This window comes from Podarcis muralis, chromosome 14, assembly GCF_964188315.1.
Source record: "Podarcis muralis chromosome 14, rPodMur119.hap1.1, whole genome shotgun sequence".
Taxonomy (NCBI): Eukaryota; Metazoa; Chordata; class Lepidosauria; order Squamata; family Lacertidae; genus Podarcis; species Podarcis muralis.
In genome coordinates this window covers 20,388,037-20,412,175 of record NC_135668.1, presented here as the reverse complement: position 1 = coordinate 20,412,175, position 24,139 = coordinate 20,388,037, and the positions used below count along the sequence as shown (strand labels likewise).

General features: G+C 45.9%; 1 protein-coding gene across 3 annotated transcripts in view; it reads left to right on the top strand.

Moving 5' to 3' along the window:
* ACAN (aggrecan) overlaps positions 1-24,139 on the top strand; it is an 82,310-nt gene that overhangs the window by 22,955 nt on the left and 35,216 nt on the right. For 2 of the 3 annotated variants that reach the window (XM_077918902.1, XM_077918901.1), the window contains exons 2-6: positions 17,036-17,112; positions 18,208-18,591; positions 19,876-20,050; positions 21,940-22,067; positions 23,114-23,407. In XM_077918902.1, coding sequence (XP_077775028.1) covers positions 17,043-17,112; positions 18,208-18,591; positions 19,876-20,050; positions 21,940-22,067; positions 23,114-23,407 — 1,051 coding nt within the window. In that variant the 5' untranslated portion in view covers positions 17,036-17,042. Of the gene's footprint in view, positions 1-7,702; positions 7,782-17,035; positions 17,113-18,207; positions 18,592-19,875; positions 20,051-21,939; positions 22,068-23,113; positions 23,408-24,139 lie in introns of all 3 variants that reach the window. The other variant, XM_028705913.2, reaches the window with a different exon arrangement.

Below are 24,139 nucleotides of genomic sequence, written 5' to 3'. Positions count from 1 at the left end.
AGCCCTGTTTAGGGAAGTTTTTAATGTTTGATGTTGTTGCTTTTTTATTATTGTTATTGGTGTTCTGTTGGGAGCTGCCCAGAGTTGCTGGGGAAACCCAGCCAGATGGGAGGGGTATAAATAATAAATTATTATTAATATTATTATTATTACTCCTACTCTGGCCCATAACAGATCATGTGCTGCCTCCAGCTTGGATTATTAACAAACAAATCAACAGGGGATGGTATATCTATTGTCTACACTTTCAATTCGTAGTTTTTTTCACAGTTCGTTTACATTTGGTGAGAGACATCTTGCAGTTGGGGGGAAAGAGAGATGGGGGTACTGATATTTTGTTCTATTGCCTATTATTAGTGTAGGGATTTGTGTCAGCATCACGTGGGTAGGTCCTTTATGTTTTTATTTATTTTTATTGAGCGTTTTACTTTTTTCATGGAAAAACTTCTAGGATGGCGTCATTGAGGTTCAGCCACGTGTGCATGTGTTGTTTACATTTTTTTAAAAAAAATGTTTTTCACCGTGTCCCATTTGTCTACAGCATCTAGTCCAGTTGGATTGCTCTAGCTGGATCATAATAAAACAAGATTCACTTTGTAATGTTTTGGAGTTTCCTGGGAAAGATTGGTTGTTAAACCACACTGTAAATGTTATTATTTGGCAAAAGTCATATCGTAACACTTTAAATGTATCGTGTGAATGTGGCTGTCAAAGAAGGAGCCTTGAGTTTATGACTAGGTTACCTTTGTAGTCAGAAGCACATGGCTGGGGAAATTTTGGCCTTCCAGATGTTGCTGAACTCCAATTCCATCGGCTGCAGCCAGCATAACCAGCGGTCATTGTTGATGGGAGCTATAGTTTATCAACATCTGGAGGGTACTTATAGCAGATGCATAGAAGAATGATGTGGTGGTTTAAACCTCTTTCTGGGTAATCTGATGGCTAAATGTGTGAGAGATCATTGAAATGCTTGCACTGCTGGGAATTATTATTTTTTTAAAAAAAAATCAATTCTGCTTAAAAGTTGGCATTGAACTGAAATGTTATCAATTGCAGACTTTTTATTGTTCCTTTTTCATATTGTTTGGATTGTCATTTTGCTATTATTAACTTCTTATTTGTTGTTGCTAGCCCTTCTGGGCTTCCTCTGGGAAGTAAAAACAGGACACGAAAGCTAAAATGAAATGAAATAAGATCAGGCTGTAAGTGAGTTTGCTGAATGTACCAGCTACACTGAGGGAATCTTTAAAGCAGTTGCTCCTGATGTGCTTTTCCTTTTCCTTTAACTTCCTCCCTTCTCTTCTTTTGCAATTCAATCACTGTCAGGCCAGCAGTGAAAGGCTTTCCCTAAAGTCTTTGTTGTACCTGATAGATGGGTCTCTTCATAACTGACCCAGAACAAGCGCTTGTAAACTATCTCACTTCGGCCTTTTGTCTTCGCTGTGCTTGAGCAATTTGGCTCTGTTGAAATAAACCACTGTAGATAATAGGGAGGGAAATTAGGGAAGATTTATTTTGCAGATTTGTTTTGCACTTGGAGTTCTGCCCCCCAAAAGAGAGGAACAGGCTTAACCAAAGGTAGCTATTTTTTGATGGGATCAGCTGACTGAAAAGGACACCATTTTGATTGAGCGCAGTTGCTTGAATGTATTAGTCAGAGCAGCCTTGCATGGTTTTTGACTTTTCAAGCTTTGAACACAAGACTAACAGGCTTAGAGGCCTGGTACTGCAAAAAGGGGTGGGGAAGGAGGAGAAATTGTCACTTTGCCTCCCACAATACATAAATGGAGGTTGCATTTAATACTCTCCAACATTTCTCTGATGAAAATCGGGACGTCCCATTCCATAATGATAATTTTACTGTTTATACCCCACACATCTTACTGCGTTGTTTATACCCCACACATCTTACTACTCTTGGTAGCTTCCAACATATATAAAAGCCTAATAAAACATTAAGCATTAAAAATCTTCCCAATACAGTGGTGCCTCGCAAGACGAAATTAATTCGTTCCGCGAGTTTTTGTCATCTTGCGATTTTTTTCGTCTTGCGAAGCACGGTGCCGGAAAAGTTTTGGAAAAGCTTCAAAAATCACCAAAGTCTTCAAAAACCTCAAAAAAGGCTACCACACACCACGAGCTATGAGTTGCTCCTCGAAGACAAGTCGCAACTGTATTAACGGTGTTAAGAAAATGGAAACAAACTTGCAAGACGTTTCCGTCTTGCGAAGCAAGCCCATAGGGAAAATCGTCTTGCGAAGCAGCTCAAAAAACCCTTTCGTCTTGCGAGTTTTCCGTCTTGCGAGGCATTCGTCTTGCAAGGTACCACTGTACAGGATCGCCTTCAGACAGCTCGGGGGTCAGATTACTCCATACCCTCCCCCCAAGATTTCTCCAGTGAAAATAGGCACATCCTAAGGAAAAGTGAGACATTCCAGGATCAAATCAGAAACAAGGATGGCTTCTCTAAATCAGGGACATCCCAGGAAAATACTTGGAGGGTCTGGCATTTGGCTTGATGCTCCAAGTGCAGGACTGAATTAGAGGTCGGAATGGGTGAATCTGTCAGTTTTGGTTTCCCATGATTCCAGTCCTAAATTCAGTTCTCCATATTTCCATAACAGTCTGCAAATTCCCTTTTTTAAAAAAATCCCTCATGAAACTTTAAAAGCGTTTTAGTGCAATTTTCTCCAATATTTTTATACTGTTGTAAACCACTGGGATATGTATTTTATGATGTAGCAGTATATATATATATATTTATAAATAAGCAATGTGTGTATTTTTGCAAGCAATTTTCCCTAATGTGGTGCATTTTTGTATGCTATTTTCAGTAACATTTCCATTTTTATGGACACTTAACCTCAGTATGGGACACGGGTGGCGCTGTGGGTTAAACCACAGAGCCTAGGACTTGCCGATCAGAAGGTCGGCGGTTCGAATCCCCATGACAGGGTGAGCTCCCGTTGCTCGGTCCCTGCTCCTGCCAACCTAGCAGTTCGAAAGCACAAAGTGCAAGTAGATAAATAGGTACCACTCCGGCGGGAAGGTAAACGGCGTTTCCGTGCGCTACTCTGGTTTGCCAGAAGCGGCTTAGTCATGCTGGCCACATGACCCGGAAGCTGTACGCCGGCTCCCTCGGCCAAAAGCAAGATGAGTGCCGCAACCCCAGAGTCAGCCACGACTGGACCTAATGGTCAGGAATCCCTTTACCTTTAACCCCATATATGCACTCCTGTACACATTCCTTGGCTGGGGAATTGCATTGCAAAATTCAGAGAAGTGCAAATTTCAAAGTACAGTTGCGTTTTTGGTTGGTGTATTATTTCAGGAAGTTTGATTTAGGTAGATTAGCCTTTAGATGTGAATGAAATGGAATTTCTCCCCATCCCCAGTTAGAGGTATATATTAATGATCTCAGGGATACCCAGAGAATACCTTGGAGAAGTCCAGTCCTAGGTGTTTTCATCTCAAATGGGGTAATGTACCTGAATGACTGATGCGCCAACCTGGAAAAGTACCCTCTGGGCACCTTACTTCTAGGGAATGAAAGCTGGGGATTTTAAAAGGGATTTTGAAGATGAAAAAGAGAGGAAATGTGTTGCGATTGGCTCCTGCAGCCAATCGGAAGCAGTGCTTTAGAATTCAAACTTTTGGGAAGTTGAACAGACATCCTGAACAGATTCGACTTCCAAGGTACGTCTGCAGCTCCCATTGGATGCCATTTGCCATTCATTTCAAGGGGAAGCCCAACTGTCTCCTCCTTATAACTTTAGGTAACTGTGCTAAGTCTCATAGTAACAACTATGGCAATAGTCATGAGAGCCAGCGTTGAGGATAAATCCCTCCCGTAGTGTGTGTTGCATAGGGTGACCTTGAATCTTACTTTATAGAGGACAGCCCACTATTTGAAAGCACCTTCTGAAGTTCAAATGTATTTTAGCGCAGAACCACGCCATATATTCAACATATATGACTTCCCCCATAGGATCCTGGGAACTGCAGTTCCCCCCTCACAGGCCTGAAATTCCCAAACTATAGTTCCCAGGATTCTTTGGGTAAAGTTGCATGTTTCATAAATGTGTTAGCTGTGCTTTAAAATGTATTGTGTGGATCTTTCCTTGGATTAAGGCTGGATCTATACAGATAAAAAAAACTATAGAAAATAACGCTATAAAAGCTCTTAATGGAAAATCCCATTGGACGATGGATTGCTGCTCCACAGCACCATCTGGTGTTGCATGTTTATAATGCAGTTATAACGATATAATGGACAAGTGTAGCTAAGTCCCAAGATGGGACCTTGAAGCTGCCCATTAGCCACACCTGAGCAGCATGAGCAGCAAACTGAGCAGGTAGGGATACATAACACTTGGGCATGGCCACCTTCCCTGCTCTGGCTTAGTATATTTAAATGATCGTAATTTTTCTACATATTTAAATTGTCAGGGTTGGAGTCAGGCATAGGACAGTGACAAGAACAATAAATCATCCGAGGCCAGTGAAGTTAGCTCTTTATTCAAGGAAACTACCACAGCTCAGTCCTAGTGGTCTCAGCAACTCTTTCTAGGAGGTCTTCCCTAAGGAAGCAGTTGCAAGGACTGAAAGTCCCCACTTTCCCAGTGCCCTAGGACTCCTCCTCTTCAGGGTCTTCCCCACACAGTCTGAGGTTGTGTCTGTGCACAACCCCCCACTGCTCTGCCTGTTTCATTTCTCTGTGAGTTTTAGGGGACCAGGGGGAGGGGAACTGGTCACGGCAGGAGGGGGAGCCTCCCTGGATTCTTCAGCACCCTGCTTCTACTCTGCCTCTGCCTCAGCCTCCGAGTCTGAACTGCTCTCTGCCACAGCCTCTTCCTGCTCACTAAACCCTGCCACCTCTCCTGCTGCTGACACCTCCTCCTCCTGAACCAGCCACTTACCGGGTCTGAATTTCAACTGCAGTGCCGTCCCAGCTCTCTGAGTGTTAAAACCTGCCATGTCCTAACTAGGCAAACTGCTTGATTAGAAAGCTCTTTAAAAACCCATTTGGCTCTCCACCCAAACTGCAGCCTTTGCATTTGGCATCCGCAGAAGGGTTTGTTTTCTTAGCTGATTCTCTCTTGGTGCTATTTGGACGTTGCCCATGTATCTTGGGGTGATTGTGCTGCCGAGACTCAGAAGCAGGAGGACTTGGATACGGGCTCCCTTTACCAGCGTTTCAGCCCATCTCTGCAGATTCTCCTTTCTTTCTCTTCCCCTGCCTTTTTTTTTTTTTTTTTTTTTTTGGCAGGATGGTTGCCAAGGATGGAACACTTCCCATTTAAATGGCTGTTTAGCTCAGGAGTCACCAAAGTGTGTCCGCCAGTAGCTACTACAGCATTCGCAAAAGGTCTCAGTAAATAGCCCCTCCAAAATCGACAATTCATGTGAGGCTGCCTGTTCTTCTTCCTCAGTTCCTGCACTGAGTTGGAACAAACTAGTTTCATAGGATCATCTATTTATGAAGAGCTCTCCATACTTTGCCATGACAAAGGTTTCAGATTCAATCCCTGGTGTTGCCAGCAGTGGCACAGTGGCAAATTTGGAAGTGCAGGGTCCTTCATGATAGTCACAGCCACAACCTTGCTAAGATTATACAACCGTCTAAGATTTTACAATAAACTTACAATTATACAACAACAATAATTAGGGATATTTAGCAATGGTCAATGCAGATCTCCAGGTGTCGCCTTTCAGCTAGATCTAATATTTTCCGTGCACATACATGGGGAAATGGTTTGGAGTGCTCTAATAGTTTCTTTTCGAGTGACTTTAGTTATGTTCTCCATGAAGTCCCATTGCATATCATACTCTTGAAACTGAAGCATCTTGTGTTTCCTTTGGAGCATACAGTGGTTAAAAAGCTCCCGGTTCCTGCTGATTGGGTAACTCTAGGATACTGGAGTATCCTAGATACCTCAGTAGGGACTCTGCTGCAGAAATAGTAATGGGTGTTTGATACCACCACCACTGCACAAATGGATCTTAGTTATTTCAAAGCTCTTGGGTAGAAGAGCTGGAGAAATCTTTATACAATCTTGGACAAGTAGCTTACCTATAACCTGGCTCATTCTAAGGTAGCATTGTACATCGGCCTTATGCCAGAGTTGGAAGAGATGATCTCCCCAGTACTGGATTAAAGTTCATGCATAGTGAGCTACAGAGTAGAGGCCCTGTGACATAGTCAAGGTCCTTGTGGAGTATTTTTGTTTGAATGGCCTTCATCATATCCCCAGTGGTGGAGCTTCATGCTCGGGCATTAGGGGGCGGAGAGCCGGCGGGGGCGGGGCTAGTGCACGTCCTGGGGGTGTGGCGTGCTGCCCGCAGGGGTGTGGCACCCAGCACGAGTGGGAAAGCAGCCACGATGGCACCCCACCGGGATCACGTTGCTGGGAGTAGTGCGCTCCCCCCACACTCCTCTTCCTCCGCCAGTGCGTATCCCTGGCCCTGTATTCTTTTAAACTTCTCCATTTCCCAAAGAAGCTTTCCAAAAATGCTTATTGAACTTCATGCTCAGGGCCAATCTGCTGCATCAGATTAACAGAGGAATAGACTACTGAGGAAACCTGGTGGCGCAGTTAACCAAATGGACATCAATTGCAGCAGCATTTTGAGGGATGAAAATGCTCCAGATGCACACCCACCAATGATGGGATAGGGATACTTTGCCTTCTTGTTACGCCCCTCTTCACATACCAAGAATGAGTGTGGAATACCCACCCCTTCCTGCTACAAATATGCAACCTGTCACGCATTGCCGAAAGCTGTTGCCTGCCTGCTAAGCAGTCTGTTCATTTACTCTGCGATAGTTTGTCCTGTGATGGAACTATGAGAGCGCTTGTTCTTTTGGCTACATATATATTAGAAAAAACAATATTTGTTCCCCCCCCCCCTGCAATCTTGCTGTCAGAAGCCTCAGCATCTGAAACTGCAAGCTGAGACGGATTATATCTCTGTGTAAATTACTGAAAATTATTTCTAAATTTGCACCTAGACATACACATTAGCAGCTGTAAATTTCATGCCACTCGGGGCCCTCTTAGAAGCCGACACACAACAGAATACCCTGGTGCTACAATCCAAATAACAATCTTCCTCCGTTTTGGTGATGCTGCATAAGCAATGATATGTGAAAAGCCACGATCACATTTCAAGTATCTGGGTTTATTTTTGTCTATGTATTAAAGAGCAGCTGCTGGGTAGAAGATGGGGAGGGAATAAAGATCAGGCCATAGGGACTACTTTTCCAGAATCTACGCACCAAACCACCCCATCACAAAGCTGCTCTTTAGCACAGGAGACAAGCATTACCTTCTTCCAGTGCCATGATATTGTTTCTTGGTTGGTGGGAGAGCATCATTATGACATGCACACAGATTCAGCAGATGAAGCAAAAGGCTTATTTCCTCTCCTGCGTCAAGCCTAGAGGGATGAGTTGGCTGCCAGCTATGTCACCCACAGCACCGGTTAACTCTGCTTGGTCTCGCGTCTTACCGCTGAGCACCATAATGGCCTTCAATAACACAGAACGTTGTGTTTTGTCTTTCGGCATCTGCGTACATTCCTTTTCCCGGCAACCTAGGAAAGCTAAGGCAGATGCTTCCATAGAACCATGCATCCAGATTGTCCTGCCTGCTTGCTGCCTTGAAAGGACCCTACCTTCTCTCTCCCTCTTTTCTTGAAGGACCCTGCTAACCTCTAGTCTGAAGCAGCTAGCCCTGGAGACTTAATGGAGATTCAGACCTGCTGACTTCTAGTTCCAGGTAACCAACCAGCTGCCATTTGGTTTTGTAAGTTTCTGGGAATGGCATAATAAACCTGGCATCGAAGTGGGAGGAGGAAGGAAGCAAATAATGAAGAAAGGGTTTGGGTTAACCCTTACTGTGCTAATTCACCTTGCTGGGTCACTTTAGAAACCCACCAGTTAGGTAGTTTTAGACTCTGGGTTTATGGGTCTTATGGGTGGTTTGCCTCCAGAAAATTGTATTGGTTTGTTTACTTCAAAATGTGGTAAACCAGCCCTGCTGATCTCATTCTCCTGAGAAGGGCCTTGAACCTCTTGCCCCCAAATTCTACATTAACAGCAAGCACCGCTGGTATCCACTTGATGGGGAAATAATTTCTCGAGCTGGTTTTAAGGCAACAGGCCATACAGTATTGCTTTCTTTCTTATTTGTTTATTCATTTTTTAAAACTGAGTGGCACACTCATGAAGATGTTTAAAGGAGGGGGAAGATCCTTGAGTTTTCAGCAGCTGCACTCCAGCCTAATATTATAAAAGGAAACATGGCCTCTTGTGTGAGATAACTTTTGATGGACATTAGGGTATTTAAAATGTGTGTGTGTGTTGTCAGAGAGAGAGAGAGAGAGAGAGAGAGCGCTTGGTTGTCATGAATATTATAGTAGAAAGAGAAACCCCCCTGGGCTAAAAACCTGTCTCCTTGACATTGTTTATAGCAGAACAAGAGCTCCTCAGAGTACTAATTGCTTTAATAGTGTAAGCAAACTCCTTCAGTTACTTGAGGAAATCTCCCTGTTGAGATAAAGGTCTTGTTGAAGCTAGCATAACACAGTAGCTGAGCCTGCAGTAGTTTTATTCATTTACCTGGGAGCAGTGCTTTTTTTCTGTAAAAATTTTTAGGGGTACTCTCATTTTCCTACTCATATTGAAATACGGCCCCTCAATGAGGCCAAACTTAGATTCACAAAATGTTTAGGGGGTATGCGTACCCCTGCATACCAGCAGGAAAAAAGCACTGCCTGGGAGCAAGTCCTATCGAACTCAGCAGGGCTTACTTCTGAGTAGGCAGGTGTCAGCTTGCATTGGAAGAGTCTTGCACTCTGACTTGGGAAGCCTCTCTTTTGAATCTTGGGTCTCTGCCGTGAACTTACTATGTAGCCTTAGGTAAGGCACAAATACAGTCAGCCTCCAGTCCTCATCTGCACTATAGTATAACCCACATCTGTACTCACTTCACAGGGTCATAGTGAGGACTGCAGCAATGTGTCTGAAGTGCTCTGATCCCTCTGAAGCAGGGGTGTAGGGGCCTGTCACCTTCCAGATGTTGTTGGACTCAACACCCATCAGCCAGCAGAGCCACCAGTCAAGGCTGATGGGGGTTGTAGTCCATCCACATCTGGAGGGCAGCAGTTCCCCATCCCTGCTCTCAAGTAGTGTATAAAAGCTAAGCTGTTAATGATGTTACTGAGCACAGGGGGCACTGAGGAGAAAGAATGAACATACCAAAGCCAGGCTTCCCCTTTCTAATCTGATTTTCATATTGGACAGCACTCAAGAATTTTCAACAGTTGCTCTGCAAGGAGAAATTGAGCAGGTGGAAACTTTTCCTATCACTGCACCTGTGGTGGTGATAAAACTTCACCTACTGAATTTCTGCCTGTTGTGTGTCTGTACCCATTAAAGCAAAAGGGATGCGGGTGGCGCTGTCGGTTAAACCACAGAGCCTAGGACTTGCCAATCAGAAGGTCGGCGGTTGGAATCCCCTCAACGGGGTGAGCTCCTGTTGCTCAGTCCCAGCTCCTGCCAACCTAGCAGTTCGAAAGCACGTCAAAGTGCAAGTAGATAAATAGGTACCCCTCCGGCGGGAAGGTAAACGGTGTTTCCGTCCGCTGCTCTGGTTTGCCAGAAGCGGCCTAGTCATGCTGGTCACATGACCCGGAAGCAGTACGCTGGCTCCCTTGGCCAATAAAGTGAGATGAGCGCCACAACCCCAGAGTCGGTCACAACTGGACCTAATGGTCAGGGGTCCCTTTACCTTTACCCATTAAAGCAGGGATGGGGAACTCCTAGTGTTGTTGGACCACAACTCCCATCATCCCTGACTACGGGCCATGCCAAGCAACAGCTGGAGGACCACAGTTTCCTCATCACTGGTTAAAGGCACAGGAGCCCTTCCTGGGTGTGAGTGTGTGAATTGTTGGCAACCCAGCACAAGCTTTCCTAATTGCTATCCTTGCCAGATGCAAAGAAGAAAATAAGCTGTATGGTTGGCATGAGGTGGACTTGTTTCATTTTCTTTTTTAAAAAATGCATCTTCAGGGACCCTGTTTTGAAGGATTGCCTTCTGTTAGGATCTAACTTTTTGCTTCCATGCCACAGGACCAATCATGGTCAAGGTTCTGCCTTTTAAGAAAACAAACAAACATGGGGCCTTCCAGTTATAAAACCCTGAGCTTACATTAGACCACATCTGCACTGCATATTTAAAGCAGTATCATACCACTTTAAACAGGTATGGCTTCCCCCAAAGAATCATGGGAAGTATAGTTTGTTAAGGCTGCTGAGAGGATACCACCTACTACCCTCACAGAGCTATATTTATCAGAGTGACTTAACAATTAATGCCTCTTCCCAGGGAACACTGAGAAATTGTAGGTCTCTGAAGGGACCAGGAGATCTCCTAACAGCTCTCAGCACTCATAAAATTGTATGAGCCGTGCAGGGGAATTTTCTCCTTTATAGGCTCGTTTTCTGAGGGCAAGGGTTTTTGCACACAGATATGTGACCCACACACAGGGAAGCCCCGCTCCAAACATTTAAAGCACACCCATCGCACATTGGAAGCACATGGCTTTCAGTTCTCAGTACCCTTAAACTACAGTTCCCAAGATTCACTGGGGGAAGTCATGTGCTTTAAATGTGTGGCGTGGATCTGTCCACACACATACCTGCAACCTGAAATGGTACAGTCCAGGAAAAGCTTGACCACTGCATCCTGCTATATAAACATGGCTCTCAGCGAGAGAAAAAGCAGACCCTCTTGTACGGTGAGCGCCAAGAGGATATATTTTCTTTTTCCATGTGCCCAAAAGGGAAAGCTGTTCCAAGCAAAATGTCTGGGTCTGAGGAGTTTCCACCACAGCGGTTGATCAGGTTCTTGTTGAGACTAGCACTGTGTGCAAATGGTCTCTCGAAACTCTCTTCACTCTATCGTAGTCTGATAAATTAGAAAGGGTGAAGCATTTCATTGAATCTTTCTAGAGCAGTGGTTCCCAACTTTTTTTGGCCATGTCCCACCTAAAAGGTAAAGGTAAAGGTACCCCTGCCTGTACGGGCCAGTCTTGCCAGACTCTAGGGTTGTGCGCTCATCTCACTCTATAGGCCGGGAGCCAGCGCTGTCCGCAGACACTTCCGGGTCATGTGGCCAGTGTGACAAGCTGCATCTGGCGAGCCAGCACAGCACACGGAAACGCCGTTTACCTTCCCGCTAGTAAGCGGTCCCTATTTATCTACTTGCACCCGGGGGTGCTTTCGAACTGCTAGGTTGGCAGGCGCTGGGATCGAACGATGGGAGCGCACCCCGCCGCGGGGATTCGAACCGCCAACCATGCAATCGGCAAGTCCTAGGCGCTGAGGTTTTACCCACAGCGCCACCCGCGTCCCCTCATGTCCCACCTAAGCATCTCTAAACTCCTGATGCCCCCCCCCCAATATATAATTCTTATTATTCAAAAAGTGGACTCCTATTCACGTGGAGGAAGCCTAAAAGGCCATTAACAATTGTTAATAACTCATTCTCAAATTGCCCCCCTTAAAAATCAAATTGCCCCCCTGTGGGGCATGTGTCCCATGTTGGGAACCACGACTCTAGAGAGAGGAGAAATTCTCCAACAGTTTCTCAAGTGTGAGGCTCACCATTAACAGTGACAAGAGCGCAAATGTGTTTTTCTTTTTCTTTTTTGATGCCACTGCAAATGAGGCCAGTAGCAAATGTGCCTTCTGCCTGGCTGCAATTTTACCTCTTCCAAAAGAGAAGTGTCTCACAAGGGGAGGTGGAGCCACTGGACCAACTTCCTGGCAGCTGGGTCACTGTTGCCTACCAAAGAGAAAGCAGGAGGTCAGCATGGGAAGGTTAGTGTGGCCCAAACGCACTACCCTCTCTCATAACACCAGCACTCATGCACAGTGGCACTATGTTGTCCCTAGGTTGGGTGGAGGCATCATGCATATGTGGAACGCCCTCCCATCAGATGTCAAAGAGATAAACAACTACCTGACATTTAGAAGACATCTGAAGGCAGCCCTGTTCAGGGAAGTTTTTAATGTGTGACATTTTAATGTATTTTTAATCTTTGTTGGAAGCCGCCCAGAGTGGCTGGGGAGGCCCAGATGTTCGGGGAACAAATAAATTATTATTATTATGATTATGATTATGATTATTATTATTATTATTATTATTTACATCCTGCGCACTTCACACAATATCACACACGTCTCCGAATGCTCCCCAAGCCGGTGCAGCCTTCTGCGCTGTTGCACTGGGGCCCCTCAATATTGGGAGGGCTGAGCCCCCTTCAAACAATTATTGAGAGTTCAGAAGACAACTCCAACCCCTTGAGTTGGCGCACCTGCTCATTGACTATCAATCAAGCTGAATATTGGAAAATTCACAACCAATAAAAGAAAGAAGTGCATAGTTAAGCTATAGAAATTGCTGCCACAAGAGGCAGTGATAGCCACCAAATCAGATGGCTTAAAAAGAAGTCATGGAGGATGAGACTATCAATGGCTACCAGACATAGTGGCTATGCTCTGCCTCAAGGGCCGGAAACTGTAATGTTTCCGGCCAGTGGGTTGCAAGCTGACCTTTGCTGAATCGCACTATCATCTTTTCTTTCGTGTATATATTTTATGAAATTTTCTGTTTTCCGATTTAAGATACTCATTTTTACATCCTTAAGATATCAATGACTTCCCTTGTTCTCTTTCCATGGTTCATTTTGCATATCATAAATCCCTGCATATTACTATTGCATCCATCAAAGCTTGTTTACACTGCTGAATTTATCTTAATGCTGCCAGCGTTTTCAGCTGGACACCATTCTTTCCCATATATTCAATAAACGTTTTCCAGTCTTCTCTAAACGTATGTTCTTCTTGTTCTCTTATTCTATATGTTAAGTCTGCAAGCTGCGCATATTCTGTCAACTTCAGCTGCCATTCTTCTTTAGTTGGGACCTCGTTCGTTTTCCATCTGGGGGCTAACAAAACATGGGCCACAGTAGCAGCATACATAAATAACTATCATCTTCTTCCTACTGTGCTCTCTAGCTTTTAGGACCAGCTTCCAGCTTTTGGCCCCATTTGTATAGTTGCCTCAGAGGCACCTGCTTCCTTCACCCATTGACACAGTTACCTGGTGGTGGTGGTATTGCTAATCTGGTTGCAGTAGAGGCTACTCCATTAAAGCAAATGGAGCACTGCCCCACAAACCCCCAGCTACCCTCAGCCAGTTCTGAGCTGCCTGCCTTCTTACTTACAAGCAGCCAGGGGAGAGCACAGCCTATCAGCTTCCTCCTCTTCACCTTAGTGCCGCCATTGGAGAACACAAGACAGAGGAGAATGGGTTGACTCTGCCTGTCATTGGCTCTCGCACCACCTGCTGTTGGTCTCCCTGCCTTCTACCCTACTGGTCCCAAAGGGGCCACTGCTGATTGGCTCCAGGCAGCTGCCATTTAAGTTCCAGTACTGTTTCAAAGCAGCACTATATCACAGGCGCTAGAGGAATTAACGTGGTAGCCAGGGCCAGCCCAAGACTTTTGGGCACCTGAGGCAAGACGTGCTTCCCCACACAGATCCGGGCCCATGCTCCGGTGGAGAGGTAGGAGCATACCATCAGAGCTGGTTTGCTTCATGTCACCTCATTGGTGTGCCAGCTATGTTATGGCAGCAAACTAGCTTAGGGGCTGCAGGGCAGACCACATGGCACACCTTTCTAGACACTTTCCACCCCTCAGAATTTGCCGCCTGAAGCAGCTGCCTCACTCTGCCTCAGGATAGGAAGCTACCAGACTTAGTGCCAGAAAAAAATTGAAGGAGGTCCTGGAAATGTGCTTGGCTGCCCTAGAGCCCTTCTGGAGCAATGGGGTCCTGGCAAATGCCAAAGGGTATCGCATGGTGATGCCAGGACTGTTGCGTTTAAGAAAGAAAGAAAGAAAACAGAAGGAGAGAAGGCGAATGACTGGGTGGAAATGAGGACAAGGGATCCTTTGCACAAAAACAGCTGGGTAATAGGCCTAAACAGCTTGTTAACATTAATTGCAGCTTACTGAAAGTAATCGCAGTTTACTGCACCTTTGGGGGCAAACAGTAGCTCTGGTGGGGGTGATTTTTCTAGCAGGCAACCAGCGCAAGGAACAATACGGATCAGAAGTGTGACGCTGTATAAAGGCACTGCTGGCTGCTTTTGGTTCAAAACAAAAGTGAATTTGTTAGACATACACGCACAATGTACTTTGGCTCACAAAGTCCTCCTGTCCTGTCCTCTTTTGGCAATTGATGATCCAGAGAGAAATGGAGAAAGATAGGCCTATTCAGAAAATCGATTTATACGCTGGGTCCTGGGTGCTTGAAGATGACAGCTCTAAGCTATGTTTTCTTTCAAGAGCGAAACACTAGCTCCCATTGCAGCAGACGTGAGGTGCACCCAGTGAAGACCTGTTCTCTTTGTGGGGCTTTCAGATTTTCCAAAATCTGGCTGTTCTTTCCAATGTAAGGTGCACATTTACTTGGATGGAAATCCCTTTGCATTCGTTTGTATAAAACTCAGACACCTTCAGTGCATCCGTGCGTTCAGCTAATTCCCTGCTTTTGCCCTTCAGTGCACACATACCTCTACCTAATGGGGCTGACATAAATAATTCTGCCAGCTCCTCCTTCTTAGAATATAACTTAGGAAACAGGTTGGTCCAAACATATCCTTATTTCAGACCCTCCAAGTGTCCCTATTTTCCTGGGACATCCCTGATTTAGAGAAGCCGTCCCAGTTCCTGATTTGATCCCGGGATGTTCCACTTTTCCGAAGGCTGTCCCTATTTTATTGGAGGGTAAGGAGTTATCTGAGGGGTTTTTTTAATGTTTAATGTTTTATAATGTTTTTATATATGTTGGAAGCTGCCTAGAGTGGCTGGGGCAGTAAAATTATCGTTATGGAATGGGACCTCCCTATTTTTAGTGGAGAAATGTTGAAGAGCATGTTATTTTGTTTCAGTTAATTTGATGACCAAGGAATTGCGGCAATTAAAACAAAAAATAATAAGGACGGGAGAGGAGAAGAGCACCATCCCAAGTAGCTAAATGTATAAAGGAGTTTCAGTCTTGGGGTGGTTTGGAAGCCGGTCAGAATGGAATAAATTTCTTATTTTTGGTACAGCTGAGAAAACACACACACAAAAAGTCACAGAAGTATATTTATTTCTGTATTTGGGTCAGGCGTTTGCCTTATTTAAGAAGGGAGGGGAGAGAGAGAGATGTAAAATGAGTTTCTCCCCTGCCTAAAAACTCTCCCCTCCCATTTCCTGAAGCAAGCTGGATTTTGAACAGAAAAACTCTCAGTTCTAGGAAGGCATCTTGTGAAAACAATCAGGGATTTGTTCACAGAAGTGTGCACCAAATCACGGGGCCCAAATGAACCAGAGCTCCTCCACATTTCCTCCATTCATTATGTTAAAGCCCTGTTTGGGCAGGACTCCCCAAGCATCAGATCTCTGTTCTGGCCCATGGTGTGGTTGAGGGGTCACAAAATGAAACTGATTGGCGGTTGGTCCAAGTCTGATAAACCAATGTCCATTTTTATGCCATGTTTATTTACTTACAGTAAAAGGCGAGGAACCTCAGACTCAGGAGCCAAATGTGGCCCTCCACACCTTTCAGTGTGGCCCTTGGGACTATTCCCAGGACACCCTCTTCCCCAGCCACGCCCCCTATTATCAGACCAAACCCTTCTCCAGCCCTGCTTTCCACCCTCAAGTCGTTTTCCCATCTAGAATATGTTTTTGAACCCTGATCATGCATCTTGTCTCCCTGAATGGAGGAAAGAGAGCAATGTGTCATTTTGTGTAGAAAATGGTCTGCCTTCCAGACTACAAGCACCCAATTTTGCAAGGGGTGATGATGGCTGCTTGCTTAGAAGGCTTCCAGAAAGAATGATAATATGAACGCCAGTTGCTTGGGAATAAAAGAGGGGGGAGTCTATTGCACTCACAGCCTGCTTGCAGTCTTCCTAGAGGCACTGCACAAAACACAATGCAGGAATTGATGGGCTTTTGGTCTGATCCTGCAGGATTTTTCTTATGTCCTTATGGTGCTCAGATACAGAAAAATAGATGACTAAGAGGTCACAATAGAGGGGTGTTTGGGTTTGTTTTTCAATTAGTATAGAGAGAATGGGCTCACAATTTTTCTCCTTGTCTCATAATACTAGGCGGATCACCCAATGAAAGTGATAGGCACTAAGAGCATAGGACCAGAATAAGAGCCTGCTGGATCAGGGCCAAGGCCAATCCTGTTTCCACAGTAGCCAACCAGGGGCCTAGAAAAAGAAGGCCACTTTGCTGAATCTCCTCTGAATATCATACACTATTTTCATGTGTTGGCCACCACTTTCTCTCCAGTTTGTTATGTTTTTCTATATGCTGCACCTTCACCAGAATTGGTTCCAGGATGTTTTTTTACATCATCGTGATAGATTGTATCCAGCTAAGTTCTAGTTGGAGTACAGCCACTGAAATTAATGAACCTTAGTTATTCACATACGTTCATTTCAATGGGATTACTCTGTGTAGGCCAGCATGGTATAGCGGTTAGCATTTCAGTGTAGGACCTTGCAAATCAGAGTTCATCCTCACTCAGCCATAAAGTACAATGGGTGGCCTTGGACCAGTCACTCAGCCTAACCTGCTACACAGGGTTACGTAGGAATAAAATGGAGAGGGGGTGAACCAAGTTTGCCACCTTGAGCTCCTTGGAGGAAAGGTAGAAACAACAGCAACGCTGGATACAACCTAATTAGCATTACTAATTAATAATATATCACTCAGTGAAGGTTCTTCTCCTCCATTGTCATTTCCAGAAGATTGCCTCTAGTTGAACCAATGCTTGCCCTACACCTGTCGCAAATACAGGACCCACTCTCACTTCTTGCCACCTTCATTCCACAAAAGATGGTGCTGTCCATTTCTCTCTAACACAGCTCTTTTGTCTTTGTGCTTCTTTCAGGAAAACAATGACCACTTTTCTACTAGCCTTTGTGTGTTTGCGAATCATCACTGCAGCTGTCGCTGTGGAAGTCTTAGGTATGTGAGACCTCTGGAGCCATCCTTAAAATATATGAAGTTTTGTGTGTGGAGAGTGTTAGGCCTTCCTGTGAACAGTATCCTGTTCTCACAGTGGCCAGCCATGTGGCAAACCCACAAACAGGACCCAAGCACAAGAGCACTCTCCCTTCCCTTGGTATTCAGAAGCATTACTGCTTCCAAACATGGAGGCAGAACCTAGCCACCAGTGGTGTGTGGTCTATGGACATGGGGCACTGGCTACTCCCTTACATGTTCCCAGTAAATTCGAATATTAAAGCCTAGCACCTCCTTCCCAAAGCCTGGGAAGCTTCTACCTGGCTTAGGGAGGGAGGCACCAGAGCCGTCTTTCCCACTGGGTTTACTGGCGCATTGCGCAAGGGCACCAGCCTCTCAGGGGTGCCCCAGTGAGTGGGGGAGCTTTGCCGGCGGCCTCCCCTTTCCCTCCTGCATGTCTACCAGCTGCGCCCCGTCAGCCATATTGCTGGCAGACGTACAGCTACCTTCCCAAGCCTCCGCGGGAGGAGAGCGATCCCCGCAGAGGCTTAGGATGGAAGCTGCGCCCTGCCAACTATATGGCTGGCTGATGTGCAGCTGCCTTCCTAAGCCCCCACGGGAGGAGAGCGATCCCCACAGAGGTTGGGAAAAGGTTGACAACTCTGGGAAACGGGGGGGGGGGGGGCGTCAGAGGTAGCTTTGCACCACGGCACCAGATATGCTTAAGACAGCCCTGGAAGGCGTGATGCTATGACTGAGTCCAGGACCTCCCACCATCTTCCCAAAGCCTCCCAGTTTTGGGAACGAGGCAGCAGGACTCTAGTATCCTGTCCAAGGCCTGGCGCCCCCTTCCCAGAGCCCGGAAGTTTCTGCCCGGCTTAGGGAGGTGCGATGTTCATGCGTGCAACATCAGGACATTGTGATGTCGCACGCATGATGTCGGGGGGGCCCATCGCCTTTTTAAGTTGGTGCCTCTAGCCCTAACAATGCCCCTATGAAAAATTTCACCCCATGCCACCGATAGCCACCATGCCTAGCAATGGATGAACGCTGCTGATTTCTCCCTCTCTCACCTCCTCATCTTCTTGGAACCTGCAGATCATGGTGCCACACTGAGTGTGAGCATACCTTTACGCTCCCCCCTGCGCATTCCCCTGGGAAACACCCTGACCATCCCCTGTTACTACATCGACACATTGGAACACGTCACCACGTCTCCGTTCACCCCACCTCTGACTCCGCGGATCAAATGGAGCAAGCTGTCGGGCGGCAAAGAGGTTGTCTTGCTGGTGGCCATGGATGGGCACGTGAGAATCAACACTGCATACCAGGAGGTGGTCTCTTTGCCCAATTACCCAGCCATACCCACTGATGCCACACTGGAAATCAAGACACTTCGCTCCAACGATACCGGGATCTATCGCTGCGAGGTGATACATGGCATTGAGGATAGCCAGGACACCGTAGAGGTGAAGGTAAAAGGTAAGGTTGCATCTTTTCCTGTTGCTGCTGCTACAGCTGACCTTTTTGAGTTAGGTTCTCCAGATGGCCATGCACCTCACACAAGGAGTGGTTGGCAGGGCAAGCTCGCAGGGCTTACTGCACCTTCCACTACTGGCATTACTGCAGCTTACCAGGAGGCGGTGAGTTTGGTGCGGCCCACCATCACCGACGGCTGTTAGATGCAAGAGAAGTTGGCAATCATGGAAGTTTGCTTCGCTGGGTCTAAATGCAGGAGTGGGGGGATTTTGACAGGCCCATGGCATTGTCGGAGACTGGACAGAAGAGGAATGGTGGAGACCGCCTCCCCATCCTGACCCTTCCAGGGAGAAGGAAGAGGAAGACAGTATAGATTTACAACAGGGGGTTGAGGGAGGTTGTAGCTCAGAGGCAGATGAAGGGGAAAGCTGGGAAATTATGGGAAAGACAGAGCAACACTCAGCTGAAACGTTGTCATTAGAAAGCATTCCAGGCCCTCCAGATTCCAGAACCCGGAGAGCCTTAAAAGTAGGAGAGCAAAGAGCTCAAAGACAGAGGGCACTTAGTAGCACCCGTAGAGGAGATGATGAAAATGATGAATGAGGAAGTGGGAGAGACGACGGGTGGAGATTCACTCAGGACAACACCATTATCCAAGACGCTGGGTTCTAGAGCCTCTCTCTGCAAAGATTGAAATTAAAAAAGGCTGTAAGAAACTTTCCCTTGTCTCTATAATTCCTGGGCAACCAGCCAGGAGCCGCTGACAGCATCCTGACAGACATGGGGCAAAACGTTTAACTGCATTCTGTGCTTGCCATGGTAGTAATCCTGCTCACCTATCAGTTGGTGTTAAAGGGGAAGGGGGCCAACAGACTGATCAAATGGACTTACACATTTAACGTCATGTCAGTTTTGTCCTTTAGGGTTAGATTACAGGTCACCACCATGGTACTTTCCCCCTGCCCATCCTGAAATTTGACTTGAAAGAAACATTGTGTTGTAGCCAATGAGAATAAGTTGCGGTGTGTGCTTGGTTGCAGCGTGTGTGTTTATGTGTGGTTCCCACAACACTTTCTCCAGTTTGAAGAAAGATCCGTGGGCCACAAAAGGTTGCTAGTTTATGTGTTTCAGAACTGCAGGGACCAGAAGCAGCGCTAGATTCTCTGCAGTATCACTCCAGTTCCTGAAAATCCTAAGTCGCTACCCTCTGCCTCATTTTTATTTAAACTCAACTGGTTTGGGCTATTTACTGATGAGTGTATGTATGTTGGTGAACATGTTTTCCAGGCATCGTGTTCCATTACAGAGCCATCTCCACCCGGTACACTTTGGACTTTGAGAAGGCCAAGCAGGCCTGCATCCAGAACAGTGCTGTCATTGCAACTCCAGAACAGCTCCAGGCTGCCTACGACGATGGCTTTGACCAGTGTGATGCTGGATGGTTGGCTGATCAGACGGTCAGGTAAGTGCTGGCAGGGAATTATATGAACCACAGGGTTTCTCAATTGGTCATTGGGGACAATTCAGGTTATCATGGACAAGGAATCAGAAAAGGGTCAGAGGTCAATGTGACTAGGGGCTGCTCCACACCGGTTTTTGCTTCTTGCAGCTGTATTCTGCAACATGGCATTGGGTATGTTGTTGATTTTCCTGCTCTTTTTGTACTGCAGTACCTGTTGGGTTATGGAGCTGTAGCTTTTTGACCCATATACCCTCAGATAGATAGATAGATAGATAGATAGATAGATAGATAGATAGATGATAGATAATACTTTATTCGGCTATAAGCCCACAAGGTAAAACCAATCAATAAATAAAATAGCATTTTACATTCTAAAATATCAACTAAAATATTTCAATGCATAATCTCCTTCACGTTACATACAATCTCTAGATGTACCATATTGTGGCCTTGAATATAAAGATGGTGGATAGAGTTTACTAGATTTTTAATAGTCATGCAGCATTCCACGAAGTCTTTTATATGAAAGAACTGAATTCAGGAATCTGGCAACCTGTAATGTTCTATAAGAGTCAATGTCCTGGAGTAGATAGGCTAGATGTAATTCAGGTGGTTTAGCAACAGTTTCCAAAATGATTGAACTCAGAATCCTTGATCGGGGAACAATATATAAAGGGCAATTAAACAAGATATGATAAAGGGATTCTATTGGATATACCCTCATGTTATATCAGATTTCATTCACACCAGCAGACATCACAACGAACGTCACTGGACTTCGCTATTCTTCCATCTTTTCTGCACATGCATGCTTCTTTTCCCTCATGATTCCCCCCCTGAAAACAGCAGGGAAGAACTGCATGTGGGAATTGCACCCCAATTTTCATCACTTTGCTCCTGCAATTTCCCAGGTTAATGGAACATTTCCCCCCCCCCAATCAGATCAAGGGGTGCACATTGGCCTTCTCTCTCAAATTTCATATAGATGCTAAAGAGGTTTGGAGTGGTAGTGACTGACCAGGAACAAGACCTGGGGGTTGTAGTGGATAACTCAATGAAGATATTCACCAAGTATGTGGCAGCTGTGAAGATGGAGAAGTCCATGTTAGGGACTGGAAATTAAACAGCCAATATCACAATGCCCTTATACAACTCTATGTTGTAACCACACTTGAATACCATGTACACTTCTGGCCATCTCACCTCCACAAGGAAGTTGTAGAGCTGTAGTAGGTTCAGAAAAGAGTAATCAAAATGATCAAGGGGCTGGAGCAATTCCCTATGCAAAACGCTTGCAACATTTGGGGGTTTTTTGTTTAGAGAAAAGGCAATTGAGTGGGTACGCGATGGAGGTGTCTAAGATCATGCATGGCAAAGGGAAAGTGAATACAGAGGTGGTTTTCTCCCCCTCTCTCATACTTTTAGATCCTGGGGATTCAGCATAGATAATATAATTTACTTCTTCATGCAGCGCAGTGGAATTATGGAAACTGCTCCCACAGGGTGCAATGATGGCTACCAACTCGGATGGCTTTAGAGGAGGATTAGACAAATCTATGAGGTCAACACTGTATATGGCTTGGCTACTAAACCTGATGCCTATGTTCTACCTTCACTGCTAGAGGTAGTGGGGACAGCTGCTGTTGCATTCAGGTTCTGCTTCCAGGCTTCCCATGAGCATCTGGTTGGTTACTGTGAGGATGCTGGACTAGATGGGCTTTTGATCCAGCTGCGAGGTTCTTCATAGGTATATATCCAAATTCTGCTTAGGTTCCCTTTGCTCTTCAAGATACTACCTCCATCCCAGCACCATACAGTAAACAGTATTTCTCCACCCTACCCCCAGGCAACACAGTCTCTTCTTCTCACTGAATCTCTCACTGAATCAGGTACCCAATGCACCATCCCCGGGAAGGTTGTTATGGTGACAAGGATGAGTTTCCTGGAGTGAGAACATACGGTGTTCGTGAGACGGATGAGACATACGATGTGTATTGTTATGCAGAAGAAATGGAAGGTAATTGTTTCTTACTTATTTAACACTTATTCACGCCATTTGCCACCTCAAGGTACTCATGACAGTTGGTGGTCTGCGGCCCTCTTGTGGTGCAGCAGAGCCCTGGGTGACTTTACATTCATAAGTTAGCTTCTCCAAGTGTTCAAGGATATCATTTTGAATAAAAAATACGTGCAATCTTATCTGCCCCAGTGGTGGTGAACCTCCAGCCCTTGGAACAAACTTCACCTGTCACACCTCCCCATTTAGACCACAAAGCCATTTTCTCCAAGCCATGACTACCTGCCCCACATCTGATGTCATATGTGATGCCCGGTGTCAGGCAGGTAAAGGTGGCTGCAGGGGAGGGGGGAGGATTAAACTCCCCAGGGGAACTGGCTGGCCTTGCAGATTATAGGATTGGACCCCGTTCCCCAGGCATCAGCTGAGTTGAGTCTCGCTTGGTTCAGTCTCGCATCAGCCAGTTCAAACGACATTTTAGTGGCATCTCTAACTATATAAACCTCCTTGGCTTTCATCCAGTATCTGCAGACTATCTTTCCTATTCATGACATGCTTGCCATTTTGCATCTCCTCACTTATGTTCTCTTTGACTCCTTGACCCTGTGAACTATCTAAGAAAAGGCTAAGATCACTGTGTAAAAAGGAAAAGATGCAAACCTTCGGCTAATCCTTGGTTTAAGTGTTTTAGATTACCGCAGTTTGTGGGAGAGCTTCTCCTGCAAATTCCAAAGATTTCAGAAGCCACAGTAACTCAGATCAGGGCCTTTAGTGTGGCTGTCCCTGTTTTGTGGAATAGCAATCCTGTTGAGACATGACAGGTGCCCACTATCTCCACTTTCCAGAAACAGTTGAAGACATTTTTGTCCCAATAGGCTTTTCCAGCTAGTTAAACCGGTCTTGACCATGAGTGTCCAATTGTTAGGGTTTGGGCTCTTGTTTTTGTGCTTTTAACTATCTTGTGTGTAAATTGCCTTGAGACAGAGGTTTAGAGGGCAATTAATAAATCAATTGTAATAAATAATAATTGCTGTGTGTGATTGCAGGGAAAGTCTTCTACGCCACCTCCCCGGAGAAATTCAGCTTCCCAGAAGCTGCAGAGAAATGCCACCGCCTCGGCGCTCGTTTGGCAACGACGGGAGAACTGTACTTGGCCTGGAAGGATGGAATGGATGTCTGCAGCGCTGGCTGGCTGGCAGACCGCAGCGTCCGGTATCCCATCAACAAGGCACGGCCCACCTGTGGCGGCGGCCTGGTTGGGGTGCGCACCGTGTACCTCCACGTCAACCAGACAGGGTATCCTCATCCCCATTCCCACTATGATGCCATCTGCTACGCTGGTAAGTGCTGGGTCCCAAGTTATTTCTTCGTACTTTCCTAGATGCAAGAGTACAGAAGCATGAGAGTCATCAGCCAATCTCCAGTAGTAGTCAGTGGGTTATCTAACCTCCTGTCACCATCAGAACTTGCAGCTTTACTGGGTGGAAGAGGTGATGGGATTGGGAGAGACACCCATTGTCAGGGACTGGGCTGAGGGGAACGGGACTGAGGAGGAATGGTGGAGGCCGGCCGCCCTCCCCTTGAACCCTTTAGAGAAGAGGAAAGCAGTATTATTATTAATAATAATATTTATACCCTGCCCTCCCCAGCCAGAGCCGGGCTCAGGGTGGCTAACACCAGTAAAATTACAGTAAAAACATAATGGGGGGAGACAATTTAAAATACAGGTTAAAATGCAATTTAAAATGCAGCCCCATTTTAAAAGTAGCCCATAGATCAAAACCATAAGGGGAGGGAAACATAAGGGTCTGACTGAGTCCAAACCAAAGGCCAGGCAGAACAGCTCTGTCTTACAGGCCCTGCGGAAAGATATCAAGTTCCACAGGGCCCTAGTCTCTTGTGACAGAGCATTCCACCAAGTCGGGGCCAGTACTGAAAAGGTCCTGGCCCTAGTTGAGACCAATCTAACCACCTTGCAACTTGGGACCTCCAAAGTGTTGTGATTTGTGGACCTTAAGGTCCTCCACGGGGCATACCAGGAGAGGTGGTCCCGTAGGCGGCCCTGTATTGAT